The following is a 12,378-nucleotide window of genomic DNA, read 5'->3' on the forward strand; positions in this document are numbered from 1 at the left end:
AATTTACACTCCTGGGTCTCGGCTTTTGACAGTCCTGACAAGTCTTGATCTAGACCTAGGACTGGTCACTTTTTCTCGGCTTCAAAGTGTCTCATTCTTGGACTCAGAAAGCTCCATTGCTTAAAAGAAAGTTAACTGACCTCAGTACTGGGCACTGTGGTGTTTAAGGACAAATATCACAAAATGTAATTTAATGCCTGTCCCTTCTAGAAGTATTTATGAAGGGAAAGTAGTTGCATTTTTGCCTCCTAGTGGGTCAGGAAAGTTTCTGTGTAAGGACTTTTGTGTAAGTAATTCAGTGAGAATTGTAGCTTATCCTTGAGTTGTAGGAAGGCAGTGACGTCTGCTTTTCATTCCTGTATTGTGGTTGGTGATGTCCCCGCGTCCCGCACTGAGAGACCAAGATGTCCTTGGGGCAGGGGCATAGCGGTCTGCTCTTTGGGACTCCAGTGCCTCGCACGTTATGAGCCTTCCCTCAGTGTTTGTTGAATGAACAAACCAGCGGCTACTTCGGTAGAAAGTGTTAGAGGTTTTCACCCTGTTTTTTGAGGGCGGGTGGTAGTGGGGACCTTAAAGTATATACAGTAAACAAATGTTTTAAAGGGCATCAGTTTTATAGAAAGCAGTTTTTATAATTTTCTAAGTTGTGGCTTTTCTCTGCCCACTGTTGTCACAGAGCTGTTTTACTTCTGTTTCTAAGCCAGGATTAGCTTTCTACAGTTCTTATTGATGATAGCTTTTTTGAAACTTGCTGCGTGCACAGAAGATAGGAGAAAATAGCCATCCCCTTGTTTAATCATAGTATTAAAGAGCTACTCCTGTACTATAAATGGGTTTTTGCCAAATGTGGGTACTTCTGTTCCTTTTTGTAAATCCATGACATTTTTGTTCGATTCAGCAGTTTTTCATCAGGCAGGATCTGGTGGCACTTTGCACCTGGCTGGAGGAGAGGGCAAAGCCCTCCAGCCTCTCGGAAGTTACTGCTAACACACCGGATTCAGAGGGTAGCCTGGAATGTTTTCTAATTTTATACATGTACAGATCCTTCCCGATAGGCTGGACTTAAATTCAATACTTCTATCAGGCCTCCTTTTTTGGTAGCTAATCGTTAAAAAAACCAAAAAACTCCCCAGTAGAGAAAGTGTTGGAAGAGACAGAAAAGTAAAGGAAGAGAAAAGATCCAATTAGGTACACTACTTAAATACAACCACTAACTTAACATTTGGAACTTTTAGCCTTTTTTTGGCTTGGTTTTATGTAGTTGAGATCATACTGAATATAAAGTTTTGTATTCTACTTTCTCATTTAACTTTATAACTTAAATATTTTTCCATGGTATTATAAGCTCTTCATAGACATGAGTGCAGCCTTCCTTTTATAAATAATGTTGGGATATTTCTTGGCATCTTTTTTAGTTCCTTTGAGCACAGTTCCTATGCTCTGATATCAGAGTGAAGCGAATGAATCAAATGCTGTACAGTTTTCCCACCTAATCTTATTCTCCTCTTTCAACATTCAGCAAGTAAGTTGGCTTTTTTTTTTTTCTTTAGCCTGTTGTGGTACTCATTCGGTGACACACCTATAATTTTTTATCTAACTTTTTTGTCGAATTGTTGGGTAGGGAAGAAGAAACGCTGGTACAGAAGGAAGCCATATGATTTCGAAAGTGGGATAGGATGGGAGATTTTTTTTTTTTTTTTTGCGGTACACAGGCCTCTCACCGCTGTGGCCCCTCCCGCCGCGGAGCAACAGGCTCCGGAAGCGCAGGCTCAGCGGCCATGGCCCACGGGCACAGCCGCGCCGCCGCACGGACCGCGGCACGAACCCGTGTGCCCTGCATCGGCAGGCAGACTCCCAACCACTGCGCCACCAGGGAAGCCCAGGATGGGAGATTTAAGGAAGCCTGCTGGTGCTCGATGAGTTCAGTGTTGGTTTTATTATTTTTTAAACCTGTCTTTGTGTCAAAATGAGATTTCATGTTCCTGTCAAAACTTGCAATTTGAGTACTGTGTTTTTTGTGTTGTCCAAGGAAGATTGAAAACCTATAGCATGTATGTACTCATTTGAAATCTTAAGAATGTATTAAATGTATTACTTTTAAGAGACTGTGATCTTATCTATTTTGAGATAAAAAAAGCTTTTTTGGATACATTAAATGGTGCTAAGTAAAGGAAATAGGTAAGGTGTGGTGGTGTCATTTGCCAGGCTCTTCTCTCTTGGAGAGGTGTGAAGGCCATGTTTGCTTAAAGGCTTAAGGGGGGCGGGGTGGGGGGGGTGAGGTGGATGGACAAAGGCAAGAAACCTGCTTTCATTCTCAGTTCCTTCTCTTTCCAGCACTGGATTTTGTTTAAAACTTTGTTTCTTTTAGCTTTATTTTTCTTGTAAAAATGAAATATCACTGTAAAAAATTTAAGCTCTACAGAAAAGTATTAAGAAAAAAAGCATTCACATTTGGAACACAGGTGGTTTGTTTTTGTTTTTTTTCATGAAAATAGAACCAACCGTAACAGACACCTCATACAGGTGGCAACTAAGTGTATGAAAAGATGCTCCACATTATATATCATCAGGGAACTGCAAATTAAAACAACAGTGAGATACTACTACACACCTATTAGAATGGCCAAAAGAAAAAAAAAAGAATGGCCAAAACAAAAAAAGAAAGGCCAAAATCCAGAACACTGACAATACTAAATGCCGGTGAGGATGTGGAGCAACGGGAACTCTCATTCATTGGTAATGGGAATGCAAAATGGTACAGCCATTTTGGAAGACAGTTTGGTGATTTCTTACAAAACATATTCTTATCGTACCATCCAGTAATTGTGCTCCTTAGTATTTACTCAAAGGAGTTGAAAACTTATGTCCAAAAACTTGCACATGGATGTTTACAGCAGCTTTGTTCATAATTGCCAAATCTTGGAAGCAACCAAGATGTCCTTCAGTAGGTGAATGAACACATAAACTGTGATATAGTGGAATAACTCTCATACAATGGAATATTACTCAGCATTAAGATGAAGTGAGCTGTTAACCATGAAAAGACACGGAGGAAATTTAAATGCATATTACTAAGTGAAAGTAGACAGCCTGCCAATGCAGGGGACACAGGCTCGATCCTTGGTCCAGGAAGGTCCCAATGCCGTGGAGCAGCTAAGCCCATGCGCCACAACTACTGAGCCTGCACTCTAGAGCCCACGAGCCGCAACTCGTGAGTCCACGTGCTACAGTTACTGAAGCCCGTGTACCTAGAGCCCCTGCTCCACAATGAAGAGAAGCCACCGCAATGAGAAGCCCATGCACCGCAACAAAGAGTAGCCCCTGCTCACCGCAACTAGAGAAAGCCCGCGCACAGCAACGAAGACCCAACGCAGCCAAAAATAAATAAATAAATACATAAGTAAATAAAAATTAAAAAAAATACTGTCATCTTTGTTAAAAATAAATAAATGATAAATAAAAAGGGGTAAGGGTGGGCTTCCCTGGTGGCGCAGTGGTTGAGAGTCCGCCTGCCGATGCAGGAGACACAGGTTCGTGCCCCGGTCCGGGAAGATACCACATGCCGTGGAGCGTCTGGGCCCGTGAGCCATGGCTGCTGAGCCTGTGCGTCCAGAGCCTGTGCTCCGCAGCGGGAGAGGCCACAACCGTGAGAGGCCTGCGTACTGCAAAAAAAAAAAAATGGAAGGGAGACTTTGTTGGGGGGTTGGGGGTTGGGGGGGTGGCAGGAGGTATATAGGAAATCCTGTACCTTCCTCTCAATTATGCTGTGAACATAAAACTGCTCTAGAAAATAGTCTATTTAAAAAAAAAGTGGTTAATATCTCACCAGGACTTATATTGAGAATGTGATAAAAACAGCAACGGGGCACTCAACTCACTAAGGCCATGAAATAGATACCAGTGTTTTGCATTCCTGAAATAGGAACACCAGTGAACTTTTCAGATACTTTCATGCTAGGTTTCTGTATCCCGTTCTTAGCACCTCAGCCCTACTCTATGCTAATCACTGGGCTGCCTGATACCCTTTCACCGTTTCCCCATTCTGTCAACACACCTGAGCTCCCTGCCTCAACAGAACATTTTCCTGGGGACTTTCCCCCATCACCACACATACCCAGTATTCCATTGGCAGATCACAGAAGAATGAAATATACTTGTGATAACCAAAAGGGGCAATAGTACTGGATAGGTAAATGAGAGAGAAACCCACAAAACTAGTTTCAGAATTTGGAACATGAAACCTCAGGAGAGTATGAGTTGGCTTAACTTACACTAAATAGCAGTACGCTCTCTCCGTATTCAGGTAGAAAACACAGAAGATTGTTTTGTTCCAGTTGGGAGAAGTTGAGTCCTTGAGGACTGGGCTGGCCCTGCAGATGTTTCTGAAAAACCCAGAGGAAATCATAGCGAACCATTTTATCCTCAGGTAAATTAAACGAGAGTTAATTGGGCAAAGGATAGCCTAGCAGCAGTTTGCTAGGGAGGATGTGAGATGACATTCTTCACCTGGAGAAGGGTGATCAGGTACCCTGGTCCAATGCGGGGATATTGAGAACTCATGCTGCAGTTATCCAGTGCTCAGAAGCATCAGGTGGGAACTAAACGGGAGGGTTATTCTAGCAGTTCTGGATTACCCTGTCCTGTAGCAACTGCAGAGAGTGGGGGGAATTTGGAGGGGGGTCTGGTGTGTCCTCGGGGTAGCAGTTTTCCAACTATTGGTTTATGGTTTTCCTTGATAGACTTTAGGACTTCCCTACCCTTCCTGTAGATGAGAAAGCAGACCCCTCTGGAACAGACCCCAATACTGGAAATAAATGTACATTAATAGGAAGTTGGCCAAATGAAGTGTGGTGCTCCTAAATAAACTATTAAAAAGGAAAAGGTAGATGCTTATTTAAGAACCTGAAAAACTATTATTAATTGAAAAACATTTACAGAAAATTAATTGTTTTAATTTTTTTATATTAAAAATTAATTTTATAGAGGTCTAAAAATATGTGAAACTATATACAGCAAAGTATTAATGGTGGCCCATCCAGGATGAAATTATGGGAAGGTGTTCATTCTCTTTCTCTGTCTCTCTGTCTCTGAGATAATTGAGATAATGGAATAGATATAGATATATAGACATAGACATAGATATAGATATAGATATAGATATAGCTATGTCTCTGCCCCAGTTCCTGGCACAGAGCTCCTAAAACCCTTGTAAATTCCTAAGTGATAAGATCACTAGGGGCACCTTTTGTTCTAACGAGAGGACTCTGGTGGGCTCCTGGATGACTCCGGGATGGGGTCTGGTCACCAGAAAAGCCAAGCCATCATTAGAAGCTTGGAATTTTCAGCCCGCCTCAGCCTTCTCCAGAGAGGGGAGAGGGGCTGAAAATGAGGTTCATAATTGATCATGCCTACTTGAGGGAGCCTCCATAAACTCCCAAAGTAGGGGGTTCAGAGATCTTCCAGGGGGACAAACACACCCACACTGGGAGGGTGATGCACCCCAACTCCACTGGGACCAAAGCTCCTGTGCCCAGGACCCTCGAAGATCTCACCCTATATTTCTCTTCATCTGGGTGTTCATCTGTATCCTTTATCATATCCTTTAATAAACTGGTAAGTGTGTTTCCATGAGTTCTGTGAGCCACTTTAGCAACTTAATTGAACTTGAGGAGGGGTCCTGGGAACCTCTGGTTTGTAGCCAAGTTGGACCGAAGTTATGGGTAACCCAGGGACCTACTACTTGGGACTGGCATCTGAAGGGGGGTTGGGGGCAGTCTTGCAGAACTGAGCCCTTAACCTGTGGGATCTGACACTATCTCCAGGTAGATAGTGTTAGAATTAAGTTTAATTGTAGGACACCCAGCTGGTGTCACAGAGAATTGCTCGTTGTGGGGAAACTACCCCCTCTCTTCCATTTGGTGACCAGAAGTGTCAGAAGTGACGTGTTGTGTGTAATAGTGTCAGCGAACAAAACTTGGGTCTGCTTGCCCCATGCAGTAAAGCCAATCTACTGACGCCCGGTTGTGATGAAGGGGAGTGCAGCGTTTATTGCAGGGTGGCAAGCAAGGAGTCCAGGTGGCTAGTGCTCAAAAAACCTGAACTCCCCGAAGGCTTTTGGGAAAAGGTTTTTAAAGACAGCGTGAGGGAGGGGGTGTTGTGGGGTGTGTGGTCAGCTAGTGGACACTCTTCTGATTGGTTGGGGATGAGATAATTGGGAGTCAACAACATCAACCTTCTGGTCCCAACTGGTCGGGAGTCTCCGTGCTTGTGGGCAGCATAAGGTTAACTTCTTCCACCCGGTGGGGGTTTTAGTATCTGCAAAACAGCTCAAAGAATTAGGCTCAGAACATTACCTATAGCCCTTGAGGAGGAGCTAAAAGTCCTCAACTTTGTTTAATGGCTAAACTGTTAATGTTTTGTCATGCTTGACTGTTCCCCTTTCTTTCTGCATTTTCTCACATTGCTGATTAAATTCACTCTTTGGAACTCGAGGAAGGCCTAGGGGGCTAAAGGTTTTCTACAGACAAAAGACAGGCAGAGGATGCTGGGGGTGGCAGGGGTGCGGGGTGTCTGTTCTGGGAAGGCCCCATAGGGTCCTGCTCGGTTACAAAAGTAAGGAGAAACACAGAAAGGGGAACTGGCTTTCCCCCTCTACAGGAGGAAGAAAGGCTAGGACTGGGTTTTTTCTCTTTTTGATGTGGACCATCCTCCGAGTCTCTACGGAATTTGCCGCAATGCTGCCTCTGCTCTCTGTCTTGGTTTTTTGGCCGCGAGGCATGTGGGATCTCAGCTCCCCGACCAGGGATCGAACCCGCACCCCCTGCTTTGGAAGGCCAAGTCCCAACCACTGGACCACCAGGGAAGTCCCTGGGTTTTTTCTTAATTCACTCCTTTTTTCAGACAGTGATCATGTACTATCAGAAAAACCAGTAAAGTTATTTTTATTAGAAAAGAAAAAATATGTGCAAAGCACACAGAAAAGCCTTACTGTGGTTATTTCCTTTTCATCAGCCTTCCTTCATGCCCATCCTTCTGATGTCACATGGGTCCTCAACTCTGCTGGCACATAAGTAGAACTACCCGAGAAGCTTTTTGAAATGCTAGTGCCTGAGTCCCAGCCCAGAACAATCGTGCCTGGATCTCTGGTTGGAGGTAGGGCTGGGCCTGTAGAGTCTTTTTAAAGCTCCCAGACGATTGATTCTAAGGTGTAGCAGGGATTGCAAACCTCTGATTGTAACTTCAAGGGAATTAAACATGAACAGGTCAAAATGGCACACTATATCACTAATTACATTCGGCCTCAATAACTGTTTCTAACTGATCCTGGTATGGAGGCTATTGGTCACGGAAAAGCGAATTAGAAGACGTGTGCAGGATCACGGGAAATTTTTCAGGGTGAGGTGATATAATAGGGCACAAAGAGCCCTCCCTTTGGAATTAGACTTGGGTTGAATCTTGTCCCTTGGCCAGTTTGGCTTGGACAAGTTACAATTGACTTGAGCCTCAGTTTCCCCATCTGTAGAATGTAGGGTCGTTGTGGGGATCCCAGATAATATGCGTTAAACGCCTGGTACTTGATAGGTGAGTGGCAACTCTGTTAATTAGTGATAGCAAAGACCTTACTTTGAAGAACATATTCTAAAGAATAGTGACAAAGATGTGTGCCTAAGACGGCCTGCTTAGGCCCAGAACTACTCAATCGTCTTTGCAGGAAAGAATCCTAGGACTCAGGTCGCAAGCCCTGGAGCTGGGCAAGAAGGAACCCTGCAACCAGGGGCCGGACGAGGCAGCAGAGAGAGAGGGGCTGCCCGGCCTACCTGTCTCCTGGACGGGCCAAGGCTGTTGCGAACCTTCTGTGGTTATAAAGCCTCACCAAGGGGAAGAGGCCCCCTGGCCCTAGGGGAAAAGCACTACAAGGGACAGCGGCTCTGTGCTTGCAGCAGAGGGGAAAGCAGGCCGGGACTCTGCAAATAGAGGAGAGAAAAAGAAGGACCCTTATCCTCCTTTGCCCCTTGCACCTGGGATGTAGGTGCTTTTTCCACTCGGCCTCTGTCTGACCATTCCTGGAGCTCTTCTACCTCAAATTCCTCCTTCACCCACTGCTGCAACAGGAGACTTCCCCTGAAAAGCAGTCTTGGAGCGCTGGAATGCACCCCATGTCAAACACCAAGGAGGTGCACTCACATAATAGTGATTCATTATGGGGCTCAGCACTTTACAGGTTACCCTGAGCATTTTGGGGTCTGTTTAAACTTCACAGAAATCCTCCGAAGTGGGTGGAGCAGGATACCCAATTTACAAAAGAAAAAACTGCAAACTGGCTCAAGGATGAAGAACCAGAGACAGTGACTGAACTAGGACCCAAATCCCGATAGGACCCCAAGGCCGGTGGGCGCTTTTTCAATATTATCAATGGCGACTACCATTTTTGGATCGCATTCTCTGTGCAAGGAAGACCCTGTCTAAATTGATTTTTTTTTTTTTTTTTGCGGTACACGGGCCTCTCACTGTTGTGGCCTCTCCCATTGCGGAGCACAGGCTCCGGACGCGCAGGCTCAGCGGCCATGGCTCACGGGCCCAGCCGCTCCGCGGCACGTGGGATCTTCCCGGACCGGGGCACGAACCCGTGTCCCCTGCATCGGCAGGCGGACTCTCAACCACTGCGCCACCAGGGAAGCCCTAAATTGATTTAATCAATATATGAGCGATTGTTTATAAACTAATCTGTTTATAATTGTGTAAATTGATTTAATCCGCTTCCTTCACTCACAGCTCTAAGCAGGAGGAATGATTAGTCCCACTTTAAGGATGTGGAAAGCGAGGCTCGAGAAGTGACATGAGTTGTCCAGGGTCGCCAAACCTGTTGGTAGCAGAGCTGGGGCTTGTTCTCAGGGCTGCTCACTTTCCTTTTAGTTTCCTTCTTCTTTCCATAGCTGATGTTTGCAGCTGCAAAGTGGTGCTCTAGTTGCTTGTGTGCCTTAGATGATACTGCCTAACTTCTTGGAACCCATTTACTTCTGTGTAAAAGCATAGGCTTATGAGAGTTACATAATATGATTTGTGCAAAGTACATTGTAGGTATAGATAAACGGTAGTTATTGCAATAACGAGGCAGCTTGTAGCTAGTGGTCAGATGGATTGGGTTCAAATCCCAGCTCTGCCACTTTGTACCTGTATGATTTTAGGCAAGTTATTTGACTCCTCTGTACCTCAGTTTCCTCATCTGTAGAGTGGGGGTAACACATAAGGTCATTGTGAGGAGTTAAGTAAAACAACCTTGGTGAAGTTTGCCCATCATAAATGCTTAATAAATACTAGTCATTATGTTCTCCTTCTACCCTATTCAATAATTCACTTTGCCCCCCAGTTCCTCTTACCATATTCTGCTTTGCCCCAATGATATTTATCACCTTCTAAGACAATGAATAATGCAATTAGCTACTCCTACTCTCTTTTACTATAATCTATTTTTATTCCCTAACATTACCTATCACCTTCTACAGTGCTAAATTATTTACTTATTTAGCATTTTTACTGCTTATTGTGTGTCTTCCTCCAGGGCAGGGATTTTGTCCTTTTTTTCTTCAGAGGGAACCCCAGCGCCCAGAACAGTCCCTGGCACATAGTAGCTGCTCAATAAATATTAGCCCTTAAAATCAGAGTCTAGGGACTTCCCTGATGGCTCAGTGGTTAAGAATCCGCCCGCCAATGCAGGGGACACGGATTCGAGCCCTAGTCCGGGAAGATCCCACATGCTGCGGAGCAACTAAGCCCGTGAACTACAACTACTGAGCCCGCTGGCCTAGAGCCCGTGCTCTGCACCAAGAGAAGCCACCCCAGTGAGAAGCCCACGCACTGCAATGAAGAGTAGCCCTTGCTCGTAGCAGCTAGAGAAAGCCCGCGTGCAGCAACGAAGACCCAATGCAGCCAAATAAATAAATAAAATTTATTAAAAAAAAATCACAGTCTATCCTGACTACCCTATTTAATACAGTCCTCCCCCCCTGCTCGCTCTGAACTCCTCATTCCTCTTTTTCTTTCCTCTCCCCACCCCCTGCCACAGCACTTTGATCTTTTAGCATTTCATGTAACTTACCTATTTGATACTGTTATTATTTGTTGCTAGTTTCCTCCCCCACTCCCACCCCCGCCTAGATTGTAAGTCCCATGAAAACATGGACTTTGGTAAGTTTTCTCCACTTATGCATCTCCAGCACCTCGAACATTGCCCCACATATAGCAGGTAATTAATAGACTAGCTCTTGAAGGAATCGTATGTGGCAGAGGGCCAAAAGACCTGAAGGTGGAGTCAGAAGGTCTCTTGGGACTGCCGCTGAATTCCCGTGTGGCCTTGCACGTGTTCCCTTGCTCCTCTGGGCCTGTTTCCCCTCCCGGCGGCCCTGACCCTCTTGGTTTCGCAGCCGCTGGTCCAGCCGGCCGGGAGGCGTCGCGCCCCCGGTGACCGCTGGGGGGCAGTAGAGCCCAAGCCCAGCCCCGCCCACTTCCCGGGCGGCCTGCGCTGGGTGGACCCACCAGCCAGCCGGTAGAGAAGCAGAGTCCTGCGGCGTAGGACTCAGTTGTCAGCGCTGCCGGCCCGCCGGCCTTCGGAGCCCGGCCATGTCCTGCTACATCTACCAGCTGCCCGCCTGGGTGCTGGACGACCTGTGCCGCAACATGGACGCGCTGAGCGAGTGGGACTGGATGCAGTTCGGTGAGTGGGCACCCCTGCGACCCCGCTAAACCCCCTCCCCGCCTGTTTACCCGGGTCCTGATTCTAGGGGCTCTCTGTGCTGCCATTCTGGACCCCGGCCTCACTGTGTGCCCTCGGGCAGGCGCTGCCCCCTCTCTGTGGTCATTTGGAAGGTGTTAGGTGATCTCGGAGGATTTCTGCTGTTACTCAGTCTGTCGCTAAATAATGACTGGCTCGACTTCGCTGTTTACAGTAAAGCCGAAAATGATCACTCTCAGCAGTGACTAGTGCTTACTGTGTGCCCGGCCCTGATGTAAGCACCTGACACCGATTATCTCATTTAATTCCCACGACAGCCTGTAAAGTGCCTATTTCTCTTACCCCATCTTACAGACGACGAAACGGCTTTAAAGGTAGAGTTACTTTGGGGGGCCAGGGTATGGCGTTGCTAAGTGGCGTACTGGGCTCTGAACCCCCGGCGGCTGGCCCCGCCAGGACATGGTAACTTCTTGGTGTATTTTGTTTGTTTGTGCCTGGTGACTGGCTGAGGGCTTCGCATCCTGGAGGAGGCTGCGCATATGGTTCTCAGGCGCCTTCCAGGCTCCACCACATCCAGCTGGTGACTTTGGGCAAGTTGCTTAACCTCAGTCTCAGCTTCTTAATCTGTAAGCTGGAGATGGTTATGAGGAATGAAAATTGTATAAAAAGCACTTGACACCTATGTGTCAGAGGTTCTTGTAAGTATTAAGGAAGTGTTAACAATTATTCTCAGGTTCATGTTTTAAGTCAATGTGACTGGTGCCACTTTATTTTTAAAGTAATATCTATATTTTCTTTAAAATTGAGATTATGATATATACCGTTCGTACAAAGGGAATATAATATTTATGTACAGTGGAAAGAATAATAATAAAAAGAACATGTATGTTTTTATCCATCCAGTTTGAGGAAATAATATATATTTTAACCTAGTAGTTCTCAACCAGGGGCGATGTTGCCCCCTTAGGGAACATTTGCCGATGTCTGGAGACATTTTTGGTTGTCGTAACTTGGGGGATGTGGTGAGTAGAGGCCAGGGATGCTGCTAAACGTCCTGCAATGCACAGAACATCCCCCTCCACAAAGAACTATCCAGCCTAAAGTGTCAGTAGTGCTGAGGTTCAGAAATCCTGTTTTAAACCAGTCACAAAAATAATACACTCTTATTGCAAAATACTGTGGGAAATAAAAGTAGCTCAAACTCCACCACTCAGGGATACCATTTTTTTCTTAATTTGGAGGGAGTATTTTTTTAAATTAATTAATTAATTAATTTTTGGCTATGTTGGGTCTTTGTTGCTGCGCGCGGGCTTTCTCTAGTTGCGGTGAGCAGGGGCTACTCTTCGTTGCGGTGCGCGGGCTTCTCATTGCAGAGGCTTCTCATTGTGGAGCATGGGCTGTAGGCACGCGGGCTTCCGTAGTTGTGGGACGTGGGCTCAGTAGTTGTGGTTTGCGGGCTCTAGAGCTCAGGCTCAGTAGTTGTAGTGCACAGGCTTAGTTATTACGTGGCATGTAGGATCTTCCCGGGCCAGGGCTCGAACCTGTGTCCCTTGCATTGGTAGGCAGATTCTTAACCACTGTGCCACCAGGGAAGCCCAAGGATACCATTCTTTTTTTTTTTCACATCTTTATTGGAGTATAAATGCTTT

At 45.8% G+C, this 12,378-nt stretch overlaps 1 protein-coding gene across 2 annotated transcripts in view; it reads left to right on the top strand.

The window, feature by feature from the left end:
* The first annotated feature begins 10,581 nt into the window (after positions 1–10,581).
* IRAK2 (interleukin 1 receptor associated kinase 2) overlaps positions 10,582–12,378 on the top strand; it is a 58,325-nt gene continuing 56,528 nt past the window's right edge. The window contains exon 1 of one of the 2 annotated variants that reach the window (XM_007451545.1): positions 10,582–10,711. In XM_007451545.1, the coding sequence (XP_007451607.1) occupies positions 10,618–10,711 (94 nt within the window). In that variant the 5' untranslated portion in view covers positions 10,582–10,617. The remainder of the gene's footprint in view (positions 10,712–12,378) is intronic. The other variant, XM_007451546.1, reaches the window with a different exon arrangement.

The sequence above is a fragment of the Lipotes vexillifer genome, unplaced genomic scaffold, assembly GCF_000442215.2.
Source record: "Lipotes vexillifer unplaced genomic scaffold, Lipotes_vexillifer_v1.1 scaffold261, whole genome shotgun sequence".
NCBI lineage: Eukaryota > Metazoa > Chordata > Mammalia > Artiodactyla > Lipotidae > Lipotes > Lipotes vexillifer.